Source organism: Tursiops truncatus, chromosome X, assembly GCF_011762595.2.
Source record: "Tursiops truncatus isolate mTurTru1 chromosome X, mTurTru1.mat.Y, whole genome shotgun sequence".
Classification (NCBI taxonomy): domain Eukaryota; kingdom Metazoa; phylum Chordata; class Mammalia; order Artiodactyla; family Delphinidae; genus Tursiops; species Tursiops truncatus.
Genome location: NC_047055.1, coordinates 67476514 through 67496020, shown reverse-complemented (window position 1 = coordinate 67496020; position 19507 = coordinate 67476514). Strand labels below are relative to the sequence as shown.

General features: G+C 45.1%; 1 protein-coding gene across 2 annotated transcripts in view; it reads left to right on the top strand.

Moving 5' to 3' along the window:
* The window catches only part of SLC16A2 (solute carrier family 16 member 2), a 118697-nt gene extending 99418 nt beyond the window's left edge, over positions 1–19279 (top strand). The window contains exons 2-6 of one of the 2 annotated variants that reach the window (XM_033849533.2): positions 5742–5886; positions 9106–9556; positions 10871–11014; positions 14863–15091; positions 16696–19279. In XM_033849533.2, the coding sequence (XP_033705424.1) occupies positions 5742–5886; positions 9106–9556; positions 10871–11014; positions 14863–15091; positions 16696–16916 (1190 nt within the window). In that variant the 3' untranslated portion in view covers positions 16917–19279. The remainder of the gene's footprint in view (positions 1–5741; positions 5887–9105; positions 9557–10870; positions 11015–14862; positions 15092–16695) is intronic. The other variant, XM_033849532.2, reaches the window with a different exon arrangement.
* Positions 19280–19507: the final 228 nt, after the last annotated feature.

Here is a 19507-nt window from a genome sequence, read left to right as displayed (position 1 = left end):
AAGAAAAAGAAATAAGTATACAGGCTGGGAAGGAAGACATAAAACTGTCTGTGTTCACAGATGACATGATCATCTATGTAGACAATCTGAAAAAAATGACAAAAAACTCTGGAACTTAAAAGCAATTACAGCAAAGTTGCAGGATACAAGGTTAATATACAAAAGTGAATCGCTTTCCTATAAACCAGCAATGAACAAGAGGAATTTGAAACTTTAAAAATGAATGCCATTTACATTAGCACACCCAAAAATGAAATACTTATGTATAAACCTAACAAAATATGTACAAATTTATATGAGGAAAACTACAAAATTTTGATGAACTAAAATTCAAAGAACTAAATAAATGGAGATATTCTATGTTCATGCACAGGAAGACTCAATATTGTCAGGATGTCAGTTCTTCCCAACTTGATGTATAGATTCAATGCAATCCCAATCAAAATCTCAGCAATTTATTTTGTGGATATCGATAAACTGATTCTAAAGTTTACATGGAGAAGCAAAAGACCCCAAATAGCCAACACAGTATTGGAAGAGATGAACAAAGTTGGAGAACTGTCACTACTTGACCTCAAGACTTACCATGAAGCTACAATATTCAAGACAGTGTGGTATTGGTGAAAGAATAGACAAATAGATCAAGGGAACAGAATAGAAAGCCCAGAAATAGATCCACATAAATATAGCCAACTGATCTTTGACAAGAAGCAAAGACCATACAATGGAACAAAGATAATCTTTTCAACAAATGGTGCTGGAACGACTGGACATCCACATGCAAAAAAATTAATCTAGACACAGACCTTACATCCTTATCAAAAATTAACTCAGAATGGATCACAGACCTAAATATAAAACATGAAACTCTAAAACTCCTAGAAAATAACTTAGGAATACTTGGGTATGATTATGACATTTTAGGTACAAGACCAAAGTCACGATCCAAGAAAGAACTAATTGATAAGTTGGATTTCATTAAAATTAAAAACTTCTGCTCTACAGAAGACAATATCAAGAGAATGAGAAGATAAGCCACAGACTGGGAGAAAATATTCACAAAAGACATATCTGATAAAGGACTGTTATCCAAAATGTACAAAGAATTCCTTAAACTCAACAATGAGAAAATGAACAACCCAGTTGAAAAATGGGCCAAAGACCTTAACAGAGACCTCATCAAAGAAAATATACAGATGACAAATAAGCATATGAAAAGATACACAACACCATATGCCATCAGGGAAATACAAATGAAAACAACAGTGAGATACCACTACATACTTATTAGAATGACCAAAATCTGGAACACCAACACCACCAAATGCTGGCAAGGACGTAGAGCAACAAGAACTCTCACTCACTACTGTTGGGAATGCAAAATGGTACAGCCACATTGGAAGAAAGTTTGGCAATTTCTTACAAAACTAAACATACAATTTAGCAATCATGCTCCTTAGTGTTTAACCAAATGAATCAAGAACTTACGTCCACACAAAAATTTGCACACAGATATTTATAGCAGCTTTATTCATAATTGCCAAAATGTGGAAGCAAACAAGATGTCCATCAGTAGGTGAGTTAGTAAATAAACTGTTGTACATCCAGACAATGGAATATTTTTCAGTGCTGAAAAATAAGAGCTTTCAAGTCATGAAAATACATGGGGGAAGCTTAAATGCATATTACTAAGTGAAAGAAGCTAATCTGAAAAGACTACATACTGTATGATTCCAACTATATAACATTGTGGAAAAGGCAAAACTATGGAGACAGTAAAAAGATCAGTGGTTGCCAGAGGTTGGGAGGGGAGGAGGAATGAATAGGTGGAGCATGGTATTTTTAAGGCAGTGAAAATGTTCTGTATAATACCATAATGATGAATACATGTCATTAACATAAAAAGCTATATCCAATATAATTTAATTTTTCTTTGACTGTGCAAAAGATACTTTCAAGCCCAATCATCAGCTTTCATTGTATTTTAGAAATTCAGAAGGGCCAAATAATGGTGAGTTGTAGTTGATAACATGACAGTAAGATAATTTACTGAATTTAAGTATTTTTTCATTTTTGATAATACTCTTGAACTAGTTTTTTTGAAAATCCAGCCAGAATAAAAATACATACATCATAAATGAGATCTCACACTGGCACTTCCTTCTTCCCTGCCCCCTCTTCTTTTTTTATAACAGATTTATTGAGGTATAATTTACGTATGGTAATATTCACCCTTTTTATATGCTCAGTTCTACGAATTTTGACAAAAGAATATCACCACTTACAGTCAAAATATATAACATTTCATTAGTCCAAAAAGTTCCCTCATGATCATCTACAATGAGTCATTTCCCCTCACCCTTCCTCTTGGCATGCACTGATCTGTTTGACCCCACAGTTTTGCCTTTCCAGAATTACATATAAATGTAATCATTTGTGTCTGGCTTCTTTTCACTTAGCATAATGCCTTTGAGAATTGTCCAAGTTGTTGCCTGTATCAATAGTTCATTCCTGTTTATTGCAGAGTTGTATCCCATTGTCTTAATGTATATCCACGTATTTATCCATTCACCAGTTGAAGTACAATTTGAGTTATTGCCACGTTTTGGCAGTTATGAAAAATCTGTAAAAACATCTAGGCACAGGTTTTTGTATGAATATAATTTTTCATTTATCTTGGGTAAATACCCAGGAGAATGATTTTAGGGTCATATGGTAATTGTATGTTTAACTTTTTTTTTTTAATTTATTTTTGGCTGCATTGGGTCTTAGTTCTGGCACGTGGGATCTTCGTTGAGGCAGACGGGCTCTTCATTGTGGCGTGTGGGCTTCTCTCTAGTTGTGGCGTGCGGGTTTTCTCTTCTCTAGTTGTGGCGCTCAGACTCCAGGGTGCATGGGCTCTGTAGTTGTGGCGCACGGGTTCCAGAGCATGTGGGCTCTGTAGTTTGCGGCACACAGGCTCTAGTTGAGGCGTGTGAGCTCAGTAGTTGTGGCGTGCAGGCTTAGTTGCTCCTCGGCATGTGGGATCTTAGTTCCCTAACCAGGGATAGAACCTGCGTCTCCTGCATTGTAAGATGGATTCTTTACCACTGGACCACCAGGGAAGTCCCCCTGTATGTTTAACTTTTAAGAAGCTGCCAAACTGTTTTCCAAAGCAGGTATACCATTTTACATTCCCATCAACAGTGTATGAGATTTCCAGTTCCTCTATATCCTCACCAGTACTAGGTATTGTCATTTTTTAAAAAAAAAAGCCTTTTTAGTGGTTGTATAGGGGTATCTCATTGTGGTTTTAATAAGGATTTCTTGAATGATTAATGATATTGAGCATCTTTTCATGTGTTCAATTGCCATTCACGTCCTGTGTTTGTAAAATGTCTGTTCAAATCTTTTGCCCGTATTTTAAATTGGATTGTTTGCTGTCTTATTGAGTTATGAGAGTCAACTCACACTTGTACTCTGGATACCAGTCTTTTATCAATGTGTGTATTGTAAATACTTTTCCCAATCTGTGGTTTGCCCTTTCATTTTCATAACAGTATTTTTCAAAGAACAGAAGATTTACACTTTGATGAAGTCTAATGTATCAATTTTTTAATGGATCACACTTTTGGTAATTATCTATGAAATCTTTGCCTAACTGAAGTTCAAAAAGATTTTCTCCTATACTTTCTTCTAGAAGTTTTAAGTTTTACATTTGAGTCTATGATCCATTTGTATTAATTTTTATGTACGGTGTGACTATTGGTATTTATAAAGCTCTCATACATATGATCACATCTGATAATCTTTAGATTAAAAAAAACTTTGGGGAAGGCACATGGAGAATTTTAATCCCCATTTTACAGATGAGAAGTCGGAGGATTAGAGAAGTGCTGTGTAATTTGCTCAAGGTCCCATAGCTGATAAGAGGTGAAATTGAAAGGTATAAGGTAAAATTGTGATGAGAGTTAGGGTCTCCTGCGGTCTCAGGCCAGTACTGTTGGAGCCAGCCAGCTAAGACTCAAGATGGCACCCACAGCAAAGCAAAGATTACCAGTGGAGATCTGAGCAACCTATTAGGCACTGAGGAAAGAGACTCAGACAGTGGACTAGTCTAACCTCAGACTGCACTCCTCTGGCCCATTTGGGGCTCCACAATTGAAGAGAGCCAGAAGCTGGCCTGGCATCCTGTTCAGATGACACTCAATGAATACTTTTTGATGATGATGATGAAGGCTAGGAATGTGTTAACAGGAGAGCTCTCAAAGTAATACAGATTTAGAAATTAAAGCTAAGAAGAAATATTAATGAAACTAAGAATTGTTTAGCCTAGAAAACAGAGGCCCATGATGAAACTTGATACAGCCTTCAAACAAAAAAAGCTTGGGCTTTCTTTCTGAGGGCTGAGCAAGGGGAAATGGGCTGGAAGAATCCAAGGAAAAGGGAAAATTTCTTCCTCCCTGTTGAGGATTGTTACAGACACTTAAGAGCCTTTATAAACAGAATAAACTCTTCTTATTTGAGTTTGGAGTCAGAGATTTGCCAAACATTGGCTCTGATGAAGGATTTCAGCATGAGAGTTACATGACCCTCTTGCATAGTGTCCTTATAAATCTTTGAGTATCTCCTGAACCTGCCCTGTGTCCCTGTACAATTCCAGGAGCCCTTTGTCTGTGGCCTTCCCTACTCCTTAGTCTTAGCATCTTCACAGGACTGTTCCAATGACCAAGAGAAGTCTTACCTAAGCTCCTGAAGGCTTAATTAATTCTCATGTTCCTTGGCACTGAAGCCAAGTAGCCCAATGCCTAAGGCTATAAATCTGGCTTAGCATCCCTGGAAGGAAGCTTGAATTGTTGGCTGGTCCAAATCTGACCACAGTGCTTAAATCTCCTGTTTTATATCTACCTCTGCTTATACACCTCCAATGATGGGAAGCTTCATTCATCCCAGTAAGAGATATAATACAATGAACATTGGACTAGAAATAAGGAGAGTTAGGTTTGAGTCCCAGCTCTTCCACTTAACTTGCTGTGTGATCTTTGGCAAGTCCCTTCACATTTCTGGAGCTGTTTCTTTATCAGTAAAATGGTTGTAGAGGAATCTCTTTGTTTTAGTTTGTTTGTTTAACTGCTATAACAAATAGCCCTAGAAAATTCAGTAGCTTAAAGGACAAGACATTTCTTTACTTCTTATGTAACATTCAGGGCAGGGGTTCCAGATTGGAGAGAGAGGGGAAACTTCACTCCATTCACAGACCCAGACAGAACTGATGGCAGTTCTGCCAGTCTTAATACATGGCTTCCAAGGTCACTCTGCCGTTATAGCTCCCAAGTAAGCAAAAACATCATGGTAGTCTTTTTATGGTCCAGGCCTGGAAGTGGTATTAGTCTTTTTTACCCACATGCTATTGGTCAGAATTCAGTCACATGGTCAAGCCAAACAGCTGAACAGGCTAAGAAATGTAGTGTAGCTGTGTGGTAGCTAGCTAGAAGTCTCCATCACAGACTTGATCTCTAAAGGCTCCCTGCCCCAGCTTTGAAGTTCTGGGTATACTTATGAACTAGACTCCTGGTTCTCACATTGCTTTGTTACAGGCACTTTGAAAATTGCCTAACCTCACTGACCATCAGGGACTAGCAGGCTGGCAGTGCAGACCAAGGCAATGCCCCCAGTGAAAGGCCAGAGAAGATCTGAGATACCAGCCGCACCACCAGGTAACACATTAAACTAAGGTGTCTTTGTGCTTCTTTTCTCTGCAGCATGGGTAGGAGCCCTCTCAATGGGCATGATCTTCTTCTGTTCTCCCATTGTGAGTATATTCACTGATCGATTGGGCTGCCGAATCACAGCAACTGCAGGGGCTGCCGTCGCTTTCATTGGCCTCCATACCAGCTCCTTCACCAGGTAAGGCTAGGAGTTGCCGACCATTTGCCCAAGGCTGAGGGTTGGCTTCTCTCTGGGCCTCAACTAGACACTCTTCTCATTGTAGAATCCCCTGTGGCCCTTTCCATGTAGGGTCCTCAAGACCCTGCTCCCAGGAATTATTGTCCAATGGGACTCATCTTGGTAGGGTCCCCAGGACACATTGGTAGGGAATATACCCAAAGAGGATCCAAGAGTTCCAAAGTGGTGGGAGGAGCCAAAGCTTGGGCATTCATACTGCTGGGCCCAAGTCAAGTTTTGGCCACTGAATGGCAATGGAACAATTCATGAGTACCATTCCCCTCTTTGGGCCTCAATTTTTATACTGTAACATGAGGAGATTAGATCAGGTCTTTTCAGGTGTCTTCCAGCTCTGCCATTCTATTTCCCTTCAATATGCCACACATCTCATGACCTCAACTGCCCTCCTGGAAATGAACTTCTGGAGTAAGCCCATGTGAACACCTACCATTACAGGATTCCTAAGGTAATCTTATGCTGAAAAAGAGGTCAGCTGAGCCCAAGGCTGTTTAGCATTTCTGGTCCTTTTCCATTTCTGGATAGCAATGCATGGATGATTTGGAACAGATAAAGATTCATGTCTTGGGTGTGAGAAGGGATGTTTAGCAGCCTCCCTCACTGAGATACAGACCCAGCACCCAGCTACCCAACTAGGCCTAAGCTAGGTAAACTCAAACTCTGGTCCCATAGGTCCCACTGGCAGAAACTGGTAGTGTCAGGCAAGGAGCAGGCTACAAGTTCATTTTCTGCTTTCTTTCTGCCAGCTCTCCAGAAGCATGTCTGTAGGGGAGGAGAGAAGTAAAAACCCTCCACCACAGCCTGAGGAATATGGGATTCCTAAAGAACTCCAATGACTTTCTGCCAAAGACACTTTGGGAGTTATGGTACCTCCTACTTCCAATCTGCCTGGGCTGGTGTAGGAGAATGCCAGCCTGGAGACGTGGCTAGCTTATCAGAGACTTGCTTTCTGAGCTTGGCTCCCCAGAGAAGGACCATGGTTATGCTCTCCAGGCCTAAGGTTCCACTCACAGCAGAGGATGATAATTGTGTTCTGCTACAACTGGGCCTTGTGAGGTTGAGCCAGCTTTCTTTATGACTTGAGCATTTCCGGCTGCCCAGCCCACCCTCCAACAGAGCTTGGATGTGGCCTGCAATGGTTTCTTGGCTTGGTCCCATCCAACTGGGACAGAGGCAGGGAAAACCATATCCTGTCTGTAATCTGCTCAGTCTTCCCAGGGCAGCAGCTCCAAACCCTTTCAGGACCCCTCTGGTGGTCGGCCTCATTTGCCCTCAGCAAGCTCGTGTCTGGCTCCTTGTGGGAAGGAGCTAGGCCTCAGAAGCGGCTCCAGTCTCAGAGCTACACATCAGAGGCCTGTTTTTTAAGGCCAAGCAGAGCAAAGTGTAAACAAATTAGCAACATACGGATCCCATTTTCCTTCCAATCCACATGAGCTCAGTTACAGGAGGGGAAGGAGCTCAGATGTGCTTTCTCCTGGCATTCTTCTTTAGGCACATTGGAGTAGGCGTTCTGTTCTCCAGCCCCTAAGCTCCTCCCCCACCCCCTTTGCCCTTTCTGCAAGAACATCTTCAAAGCCAAGAAACTTTCTGGATGGCTTCACATCCAGTGGAAAAATGGTTCTGCTTGTGGCTAGAACTCCAAGTCATCTTTCCTGTTGCTTGAATCAGGGCTCTGAGTTCCTTTGGATGGTGTGAGGTGGGGCAGGGGTGGGGAGGCCTTGGCCTGCTCAGGGGCCTCCTGCCTTTGGGCCCAGCTAGAAATAGATCCACCACACAGCTCCCTGAACTGAATCCCATGCTTTGCTCCCACTGGCCCCCTCCCTGAGGGTCTCCCTCAGACCTTCATAACTCCTCTCCCTTAGACAAGGCCCCCAGCCCAGGTCAATCCCAAATGTACTTAGATTCTAATGGGAGGAAGCCCCAAGGAATCTGACAGAAGAGGAGCACTTGGCTTAGCTATGTGTTCTAAGTAGAGGCAACCCTTTTGAAACCAAAGCCCTTGCTCATATCCAATGAATGCAAGCAGATAGAAAGAAATGATGATGATAGCTGTCTTGGAATCATGAGTACTAGCACCACTTCGTCTCTGCAGCATAGGTCCAGTCCTTTAGTATGAGGACTGGATCTATCTATGGAGAGGAACTGCCCAACCATGGAAAGTATTAGGTTATTACGTGGTCAGATAAGAAGTATTGCAAAATATGTGGAGGCATCAAAAAGAAAACAAAGTTTTTCACTAGTTTGTGCCAATATCATCTGAGGGCAAATGGCCAACCAAGCTGACCTTCCCATGGCCTTTTCCCTTCTGATACTTTGCCTTCTGTTATAGAAGTTTATAGTCAAAGCAGGGCCTAAGGGTTTTAAGCCAGAGCCTCTCTTACTTGGCCAGGCCCACAACTTCTTTGAGTTTCCAGTTCCCATCAAGCAGCCAAGCTACTCTGGGAAGCTAGTCCATATCATGTCCAGCAACAGGAGCCAGGCTTTGGAAGTTATAGAAACTCCTTACTTTAGGATCCCCATGGAAATTATCTAGGGCCTGGAGTAAAGGGTCTTGGGACATCCAGACCATGGGCATGGTTGGAGAGGTGGCATCTCTCAGAATACCATCAACCATTCTGTGAAATATTAAGGGCCCTGAGCATGAAGAAAGACACTGAAGAGTCCTATGGAGGGTCTCAACCTTCTAGAATCTTGGCTCCTTGCAGAACTTTCTTGTTACTTGGGATAAAGCTTTGGTTACCAGCCCAACCATGGTGTCTAGGTGAGCAGTAGGTGTAACTATTCTCTCTAAGGCACTGACTTACTCTTTGTAGCCCCTCATCCAGACTTTGCATAGGCTAGTTTTGGCTTTCTTTTGAACAGTACTCTCTGATGGGGTACTATGATTCAAACTAGAGTCACACAGACTTAGATTCAAGTCCAAGCTTTGCTGATTCCCAGTTATGCTACCTTGGGTAAATTACTTTACTTCTCTGAGCCTCTGTCTCCCCATCTACAAAATGGGGATCAGAAGGTCCTATTCCTTGTCTATTCTGAGGGTCAGTAGTAACTGGGGCCATGGGTTAAGGGTGGGGGTATGCAGATCTCAGGAGGGTGAGGGGGGAAGGGCAGGTGGATTGTTGGTCAGGCTTCTGAGGATAGCTCTTGGTGTCTCTCCCACAGCTCACTAAGCCTGCGTTACTTCACCTACGGGATTCTCTTTGGTTGTGGCTGTTCCTTCGCCTTTCAGCCATCTCTCGTCATCCTGGGCCATTACTTCCAACGCCGTCTGGGTCTGGCCAATGGTGTGGTGTCTGCTGGGAGTAGCATCTTCTCCATATCCTTCCCCCTCCTCATCAAAACGCTGGGGGCTAAGATCAAGCTCGCCCAAACCTTCCAGGTGCTGAGTACCTTTATGTTTATTCTTACACTGCTTTCACTCACCTACCGACCCCTCCTGCCCAGCTCGCAGGACACCCCAAGCAAGAGAGGTGTCCACACCCTGTGCCAACGCTTTCTGGCTCAGCTCAGGAAGTACTTCAACATGCGAGTGTTCCGCCAACGTACCTACCGCATCTGGGCCTTCGGGATCGCTGCTGCTGCCCTTGGCTACTTCGTTCCCTATGTACACTTGGTGAGGAATACCAGGGTGGGTCCACCCTACCTGACCCCAAGAAGTTGCCCTCAACCTGCCTGAAGTCCAGAGGGTAGGAGCAGAAGACATTGAAAGGGCAGACCTGGAACCTTTGGAGAAAGACAAAACAGTGGTTGGAGAGACCCAGAGTAGGAAAGAGCACAGGCTGAGGGATGACCTCAATGGGAAATGGGGGAAGTTCCTCACGGGGAGGCCCATGCCTATGGTTTCCCCCACTGATAAATCTAGATGGATTTTCAGGAGAAGATAAGCATCACCGGGATACAGGAGGCTGCCTCAGATGACCCAATGATAGGGTTTTCTTTTCTTTCTTTTTTTTTTATATTTATTTGGCAGTGCTGGGTCTTCGTTGCAGTGCCTTGTCTCTTCGTTGTGGCGTGTGGGCTTCTCTAGTTGCAGCACATGGGCTCAGTAGTCGCAGCATGTTGGCTCAGTGGTTGCAGTGCTTGGGCTCTCTAGTTGCAGCATGCAGGCTCTAGAGCATACGGGCTCAGTAGTTGCAGCACGCTGGCTTAGTTGTGGTATGTAGGATCTTAGTTCCCCAGCCAGGGATCACCAGGCCCCTGCATTGGGAGCATGGAGTCTTAACCACTGACCACCAGGGAAGTCCCTTAATGATAGAGTTTTCTAAGAGTGTGTCTTATGGAATGCTAGTCTTTGGGGTCAAGTAATTTTGTTTAAGAAATAACATATACTAGATTTCTCTAGCTTCATAATGTGTAGCAATCTTTTAAAGGTACCAAAAATCCTGCTGTAAAGAAATCAATTAAGCTTTGTTTAACCACCATACACCCAACTTACATGACCAAAGATTTGTTGGTTGTGGTCCAACTGTTATCTTCCACAGACCTTGTGTTTCTTAAAGCACACTTTTGGAATATTACCTGGAAGTTAGTGGATCATTCTCCCTTGGTGACCTGCTGTTACCCTAGGCTGTCAGTTCTGGGTCAGGGAATGAGGAGATAATAGGGGAACCCTTGGACTTTTTTCAGTTGTTAAGGCTGTATTCTGTCCTGCCAAGGCTTGGAAGGGGCTTAGAGACACCCACTGCCCTCAGCTGTTGCTCAGAAACCCAGAATCCAGAGAGCCAAGGGATATGCAGCCTTTTAAACTGTTAGAAACAGCCAGAGAGCTTGTTCTGGAGCTAAGGCTATAAAGGAGGGAGCTGCAAGAGAAGGAACTCTTGCCATGGTCCAGGGAAGTAAGCAGTAGAGCATTCTGGGTATGCCAACAATTAACCAGCCAGCTCTTCTTCTTCCTCTTATCCCGTGGGCCTGATGCTATGCTTTTCAGATGAAGTATGTGGAAGAGGAATTCTTGGAAATCAAGCAGACCTGGGTGCTCTTGGTGTGTATTGGAGCTACCTCAGGCCTTGGGCGCCTTGTGTCAGGCCGTGTCAGTGACTCCATTCCTGGACTTAAGAAGATCTACTTGCAGGTGAGTGTGACCACCCTGTCTACTGTGGGGAAAACAGCCTGCCGCAGATGCTAGGTTATCCAGCCTTTGGGATACAATGGTAGGATGTATAACTGCTGTGGCCTGGGCCCCAGCTCTGACACCAGCTTGCTATGTGACATGGGAAAGTCAATCAAATTCTCTAAGCCTCCATTTCCCTTGCTTTCAAGTGAAGATCATCATCCTTGTTCTGCCTCCTTCATCAAAATGGAGTGAGGATGTAGTGAAAGCTGTCAGTGTAAATAGAACCTCTAAGAACACTTTCAAAGAAAATGTTTATTAATAAAGGCTCTCCCATCTGAAAGAGGGAAACTGAAGCCAGGAGTTAGATGCTGCCCCCATTGAAGACTGAACTCATTGCTACCTTATACTCTCTTGGAGGGTCTTGAGCATCTGCAGTACTCTGTGGCCCAGTGTCTCTCTCCTCTAGGCCCAGACCCATCACTTCTTATACCTCCAGAGCTACTTGGCACCAAACACTGGCTCTCAAATGCCATCCTCTTGACAGACACAAAATAATTGCCAGAAAAGGCCAGACCTCACTTGCCCTCTCTACACCTCACTTTCCTCTTTCGTGCAATGAGAATAATCCTTGCCTTTCCTATCTCACCTTGCAGGTGAGGATCAAAAGGAATACAGGTGTGACCAGGCTTTGAGAAGTAAAAAGTGTTATAGCCATGCGAAGTTTTAATCCTTCTCACAGTGACACAGGTAGCCTCATATTGTGGGCAGTAGCCATGTGGATGCTCAAGAGGCCACTTTTTGTGTGATCTGGGCTCTGGTTTGGCTTTAATACAGACTACTGCTCAAGCTGTCTGTCTTTGTCTACTGGGCAACAATATTGTCTTTCTGACCTGGCTCATGCTTTTTGCTTGAGCCAACAGCAGTTGGGTTTACCAGAAGGTGCCCAAGTGTGGAACCCTGTGAAGGGATAACAGCAGCCCCAGAAAACATGTGGGTCACAGTCCATCAGGAATGTGGTTGAGTTCTGACTATCCTGGAGAAGTCCTAAAAGAACTTCCAAGGGGCCCTGACTATACACACAGCAGGGATTTCTCTGTCTTCTGATAGCCCCAAGTGTTTTCCTAAATACCCTCGTATGTCTTGGATGAGGATATGATTAAGGTTTCCTGTTGTGTTTAACTTTGTGTTAGATTTGCAAGAGCTAGTGAATCTGCTTTGTCAGAGCTCAGGGTGCCATTATGGTCCATCCAGTCCAACCTCTCATTACACTGATGGAGAAACTGAGGGAAAGACTCAGAGAGTCATGGCAGAACTGAACTCCTATGTAGCACTCTTCTCATATTCCACTTTACACTAAGCGATGGATGGCAGAACCAAGTCCCAGACATAAGTGACTAGACCAAGGTCAAACCAAAAGGCTGTGATTGAGATAAACCAATTATAAAATTTTAAATTCCTGTGCCAATATCAGCAAGACCTTACCTGGGTGGCTTTTTGCATAGGACTGTGTGTGGCTTTCCCAGCCTCTTCCACATGGCACCCCTGTGGGTCTTCCCTGTCAATATCAGCAACTCCAAGATGCCAAAGAGTGCTGGAGATCAGGGTAAGCTAGTATTGGGCCAGGGCTTTATCTTGAGGAAAGGCAGACGCCCTTGCCTAGCCATATAGCTCATTTCTCACTGTAGTCCCTAGGAGAAAGGTAGGGCCCAAGCAGTTTTTGCTTTGTATTGTGCAGAGGGAGTTCCAAGAGAGGCAGAGGCATTAGCTAGTCAGAAGAAGAACTAGGCTTATGGCCCAGTGCTTCTGCTGAACATTTCCCCTACCCACCCAACAATCTCTCCCCTTTTCCACTCTTACTTGACCCAGTTTTACCACTTAGAATAATATAAAATAATCTTGGAACTTTTTAGCTGAAACATATCTTCATCAACTTGTAGTCCAAATTCTCCATTTTATAAACTGAGGAACTGAGGCCCAGAGAGGGAAAGTGATTTGTTCAAACTCATTGTGCTGGTAAGTGTCTCAGGCTGAAAGCACAAAACAATGAATGAACTTCTCTCTCTTGAGCTACTCAAGATACTCCATCACAAGAATTTGCCTCCCTTTCTCCCTGGGTCAGATGCAGGAGTACTGGTCTGGGAGAGAAAAGGAGTGTACACAGCTTCAGGTTCTGAAGAGCCATCCACTAGACTTTGTGGTTCCTACTACTGACAAAGACAGGCACATGTCTGGTATCAAGGCCCTGGACAGTCTGTTGGTAAGGAAGTGGTGACAACCTGCAGGACAACCTCACTTTGGGCCAGTTCTTGAGGCCTGATTCTCAGTTCCAAGAGGGATTTTTAATTTCTGAACCTTGGCAAGGCCTTGTGGAGGATGTTAAGAGGCAGTTAGATACAGTAGGTAGTAATTACAGCCAATTGAAATCAGTTAATGGGGTCCTTTGTATTATATAATGGTATTAACTCCTTAATTGCCATACCATTATGACTTGGTTGATAAGTGGGTCTGGTTTTATCTTACAGTTGTACATGAATCTCCTAGAGGAGAAACTGGGATATCTGGGTTCTTATTCCTAGATTCTGCCTAGCTATCCCAAAACATCTTGGGCAAATTTCAAAAGTCCCTCAACAAAGAGATTTCCTCAGATGGCATGACCAGGACATTTCTTATCCTCTGCAAAATCCAACCAATTAGCCTAACAAACCCATTGGCAGCAACAACACAGAAAATCTTTAGTGCTTGAAACAGCCTTGACCCTCCTACCTGCCTTCCATGTGGTGATGTGGTGACATACCCTTACCATGTGGTGACTTACGCTTCCTGGGTAAGTCAACCTGCTTGTGTGAACTATTAGAAAATCCTGGATCCTGTCAAGGCCTTGGTTAACAGATCAGGCCTTAGCCCTGACCCTGGGACAACCTGGCTCTGCTGGCTACAGTGGGTGGAGCCCAGGTCTTCAGTCTGGCTCACGGACACAGGTGGCAGATGACTTTCATCAAAAGGCCAGCTGTGTGTCCAGTGGCCCTTATCTCTATTGGGAGGGAAAAACCAGCCTCTGGAAAGGCAGCTTCTTTACTTCAGAGTCATTTTGCTCAGCCCAAAGAAAGCCCAGTGGCTAGTCAGTGCCCCCTGGACTGGCTTCAGCCACCCTAGACCTCTTCCTAGTGTCTTGGTTCTCCTTAGAGCCCCCTTTGTTGCCTTCGCAGGGTGCCCAGACAAGCCCAGAAGCCCCCAGAGCCATAACGTCTGAGTGTCTGAGATGGGTGGTGTGTCCCATGTCCTAAAGCCTAAGGAACCTGGGTGAACCTCCCAATGGCCTCCTTCATACCAAGGTGTTTTCTAAAATCAGTCTCCCACAAAAATGGGGACTGGCTCCCTCCTCATTTCAGGAAGCTGTGCCTTCCATTCATGCCCCCATCTAATCATTATTCAATTATTCAAGTCATCCTCACTTCCTCCCCTTCCTCTTCCCATATCTAACATGGATCTGAAAATACCAGCATGGTCTGATCCCAGACCCTGTTGCCTGGGGCAGACAAACACAGGATCAGAAAGCAGCAACAGCAATTCCCTTTATCTCAGAATCCAATTAAAAGACAACTTTTTGAGGACAGGAGCAATGCCTCCTCTTTTAAAAGTCTTGACAGAATCAAAGTTAAATAGGGGCTCTCTTAAAATCTTTAAATCCTAAGTCCTTCTAAGCAGGACTTAGAAGGGGCCTAAGTAACTAGTCCACTGGGCTCTCTGTTGATATCCCCTTGCCCCATTTTACAGATGTAGAAACGAGGCCCTGAGAAAGGAGATGTGATTTACTATGTGGTCTTGGCAGGCAAGCAGAACATGACCTCAGGCTGTTGCTCCTTTAGGTCATCTCCTTCCTGCTCCTGGGCCTGATGTCCATGATGATTCCCCTCTGCCGGGGCTTCGGGGGCCTCATCGTTGTCTGCCTCTTCTTGGGCCTGTGTGATGGCTTCTTCATCACCATCATGGCCCCCATCGCATTTGAGCTGGTGGGCCCAATGCAGGCCTCACAGGCCATTGGCTACCTCCTGGGCATGATGGCCCTGCCGATGATTGCCGGACCCCCCATTGCAGGTGAGGTTAATATTGCAGGGAGGGCATGAGTGGGGGAGTCCTGTCTTCCTTGGGACCTAGATCTCCTAAGCACCTCTGCTTAAAGTCCCTTTTCTCCTTCTTTTCTATTTAAGCAGCCTCGTCAGAGTGCATGAAACCCCTTACCACCACTGGTGAAAGAGACTAAGGACAGTATATGTGCATGGATTCATTTGGGGGGGATGGGCTTTTCATGGCTGTATATCTGTTGCTGTGGGGTTTTATTGTAGACAGCATGGCTGATTCTGGGACGGTAGAGAGAGAAATGGGTTTGGCCTTCCTGACCATTCTATTGATCCAGAATCTTCTCTCTCTCTCTTTACAGGCAAGTAATTATTTGGAAGGTAGTTGAGCAGGAAGAGAAGAGAAAGTGGGCCCTGGTTTTATTAAGACTTAGAGATACCCCCTCCTCCTCTACCAGCTTCTGAACTGAGCCTGTAGAAAAGATTTGATTAAGAACACAACCCAGGACTGGACCAATGAGGCTCACTTCCTGCAGGCAACAAGCAAAGTGTTGGCTTGCCATCTTTCAGCACTCCCAATTTCTCTGTCCACTTCCAAGAAGGACATTGTTGGTACCCCAGAGAACTTAGGAAACAAGGAAAACTAATAAGAAGAGAACATCATTTCCTTTCTTTAGGATTTATTGCAAATATTGATTCATAGGCTAGAGTCTCCTAGGCTGGCCAACTGGGCTAGCTCAACAAGTATTCCTTGAATACCAATTCTGTGCAAGGTGTTGTGAGGGCACTGGTCATGCTGTGTTACAGTGACAAAACCTTCTACTCAGGCCCTTGTTCAACAGCCACACTGTCCACTGGGGGAGGGGAGCCTCTACCCAACTCCTGATCCCAAAGGTGGATCTCAGAATCCATATCTCTTTCCATTTTGCTTACCTCCTAAGCAGCCTCAGGGCCTACTTGCCTTTCTTCGGTAGTGTTTCTGGGCTCATCCTCCCATGAGGTGTCCCACATTAGCTTCTGGAGGTGAGCAGGGAAGGCCCTGTATTCCATGCCAAACACATTTACCGTATTGGCAACCTAGAGGAACCCAGAGGGGCCAACCATATCTGTAACTAGAAGGAAGGATACACATACAGCCTCCTCTTAGGGCAAATGGGCATTTCAAAGAAAGGGAAAATAGGAACTTGGCTGAATTGTTCCACAAGAACACTCTAGACCAAGCTGGGGGTGGAAGGGTATATCACTGTGAACCAAAACAAGTCTTGGTCATCTTCTCTGGAGTTCTTTTAGAGTAGCTTCCCTCCTAACTCCATACCTTGGAGTGACTAGAAGTTAGCTGTAGCTTCATGAAAGTCAGAAATGGAGAAATTGAGAAGCTTCATTTGCTTCTTTCATAACCTCAAGAGCCTGCAACCCCAGTGCCTCAGAGAGGAGCAGCCTGTCTTTGTAATAGAGGTTTTGTTTCTTCCATCTAGGAGTGTTTAAACTGAGGGGGCTCTCGGGTCAAGGCAGTACAGGCCAAGAGTCTCTGGATAGGCATTGTGATGGCCCCTAGAAGAGGCAGAGAGCACCTTTGTACAAGAGGGCAAAGCTGGGCTTGACTTGTCTCTGTTGACTTTTCAGGCCTCCTCCGCAACTGTTTTGGGGACTATCATGTGGCCTTCTACTTTGCCGGTGTGCCCCCGATCGTCGGAGCTGTAATCCTCTTGTTTGTCCCTCTGATGCATCAAAGGATGTTCAAGAAAGAGCAAAGGGATTCCAGCAAGGATAAGATGTTGACCCCTGACCCAGACCCCAATGGAGAGCTGCTGCCAGGCTCCCCCACCCCTGAGGAACCAATCTAATGCCTCATATTTGCCATTGTGTGCTCCTCCCCAAACCTTTCCCTTCACCCTGCCCTGCTCAGCATTTACATTTTTGCCACCAGCACACTTGTTCCCAAACCTGCACATGCAGCATTTCAGCCACCTGACCATCCCCCTGGAGCCAAAGCTCCAGGTGTTCCAAACTCATTAACCAAATTCTCCCTGTGAATGCCTTTAAACTTGCCAGGGTCCTCTCCTCCCAGGATCTAGGAAAGCTTGGGATCACCCCCTCGCCTTTGGACCCTCTCCATATACTTTCTAACTCTTGGGGGAGGAGGAGGATGGGAACTCCTGGCCCAGCTTGTTAGTCACCCACTAAAAGCAACTGCCAAAGGTGCTACTGTGTCCCCAGGAGCCTGGTGGGAAGATCCAAGCCTGTGTGCTGAGGAGTTCCTTGCCATCTGTCCTTAGGAACCATCGGGGGGTGCAAGGGAAAGGGCATAGAGGTAAAATGAGATGAGGAGCCTTGTTTAGCCTCAGAGTCTCTGAGGGCTATGGCTTCCCAAGAGGTATGGGTGACATCATTTTACAAGTGTACAGAGAGTCTCCCCATCATATGGTTGGTTAACAGTCTGCTTTCTTCTTTCCTTCCTCCTTTTTTTCCTCTACTGCCTCTTCTCCCTTCTCATCCCCCTCTATTTCTTTTTATGACTGTCATATAGACTCGTGGGTGCTTGAAGAAAGGAGGGACCCAGAGCTTGGGCCAATCAGCCTCACCTTGGCCCAGCCCACCCCTAACACTAGCATCAATTCCACTCATCTCAGGCTGAGCCACATCTCATATTTTGGCCCAAGCTGCTATAATCCTATAGTGGAATAATAGAATATCACATAGGAAAGGGACCTTAAACACCGTAAAATTCCACTCACTGATTTTTTACAGATTTTCCAGGACAATGCATTAACCTGCAGGCTGTCCCAGCTCCCAATCCTTATATCCACCTGTCAAAATGTGAAGAAATTCCTTTCATTCTCAGCAGGCAGAGGAAGACTGATGACAGGGGGAATGGCATGGTGGGGGGAGGAGCAATAGTTATGGACCTGGGGAAGGACCAACTCCATCTCTCATTATTCATAACGGGTCAACATTTCCACCTGGGCCAGGCCAGAAAAGGAACTGTTTGAGGGAAAATCCCATTCCCAACCTGGATCCCCCAAAGGTAGAGGCAGCAGCTGCACATAGGGTTGGAAAACTTCTAGGAAGAGGAAACCATCCTAACCTTTATTACCTAATGTGTCCCTCATGCTGGGCATCCTGGACCACTCTACTTAGTGGGCATTAAAGGTGCCAGGAAAGGTAGACTCTGGACCATCTTCATCCCTCTGAAGTAGGTACCAGATGTTTCCCTATGCCTAAGCTCTGGGAAGCACTCTTGCTGAAGATCATTTCCAGCCACGCCGTGTCCGGCCATCACAACTCACCGTATTAGGAGCTCAGCCTCCCTCACTCAGCCTCTTTGTATTTCTCCCTATTCTGTGTCTTTTTCTGCTGTGTTCCTATTACCCTAACCTTTCATCATCTTCTTACCAGGCATACCTGGCTGTCACCTAGAGCTAACAGTGACTTGCCACCCCGAGCCAGGGCCAGGAGGATGAGATCGCCCCTGAGGAGCTCCAAAGAAGACAGTGGTCCCCACCCATGAGTTTTTCCGTTACGAACAGGCAGCTGGGGCATGGTTGGCCTCTGATGGCTTCATTCAAGGCCAAAGTCTGAAGCCCCCTCCCTTGGTCCCAGTCCAGCTCTTATCAGTTCCCCAAAGGAAAACCCACTGGTTCTTGGCTCTGTGAATAGGAAGGGGCCTGCCTAATTATGATCCTGTTATCCCAAACAGCAGTGGAACAGGAGGAGCTGGGCCCCAGGAGCTCTTTAAGTCCCAGAAGAGGCCATTGAAAATGTTGGAGCAACAAAGCCCCTGCTTCCATTGCTCCCTGCCCACTCCCACCAAGTCACCTGAGGGCAGTTCTGCAGGGGCCTCCTTTGTTGCTCATGGTATGGATAGCTCTTAAGAATCAGGGTGCTACCCACTTCTCTCCAGATGAAGGAAAGACATTCACAGGTCCCAAATCTGCCCTATCAGGTGTCACATAACGTGGCAGGGTATCAGTTTACTTCTTCCACACATGTACACGTGCATGTGCGTGCTTGTGCACTTTTGGAGAGAACGTTGGTTGGCGAAAGCAGCACAGTATTAATATTTAGGGTAAGATGCAGCCTCTTATGCACCACAGTTAAATCAAGGAGAACGAACAAAATTTGGGAGCTTGAGATCTGGGACATTTAAATCCTCAGAAGGTTTGGAACAAAATAAACAGATCTAAAAATCCAGCTTTGGTGTGTTATGTTGCCTACATGGGTGAAATAGTCTTAACCTGGTTAACAGCAGGAAGTTTAGTTTCAGAACTGAAATCTCATTTCAAATCAAATTTATGCCAGGGTCTGTACTCCTTTTCTTCTCCCTTGTAATTGATGGGGGAACTTGAATGGGCTAGTATAGCTGGGTTATACAGCCAGGCAGCAGCCTGGAATTGAGGGTGATACAGAAGAGAGACCTATAACAATGACAAAGCTG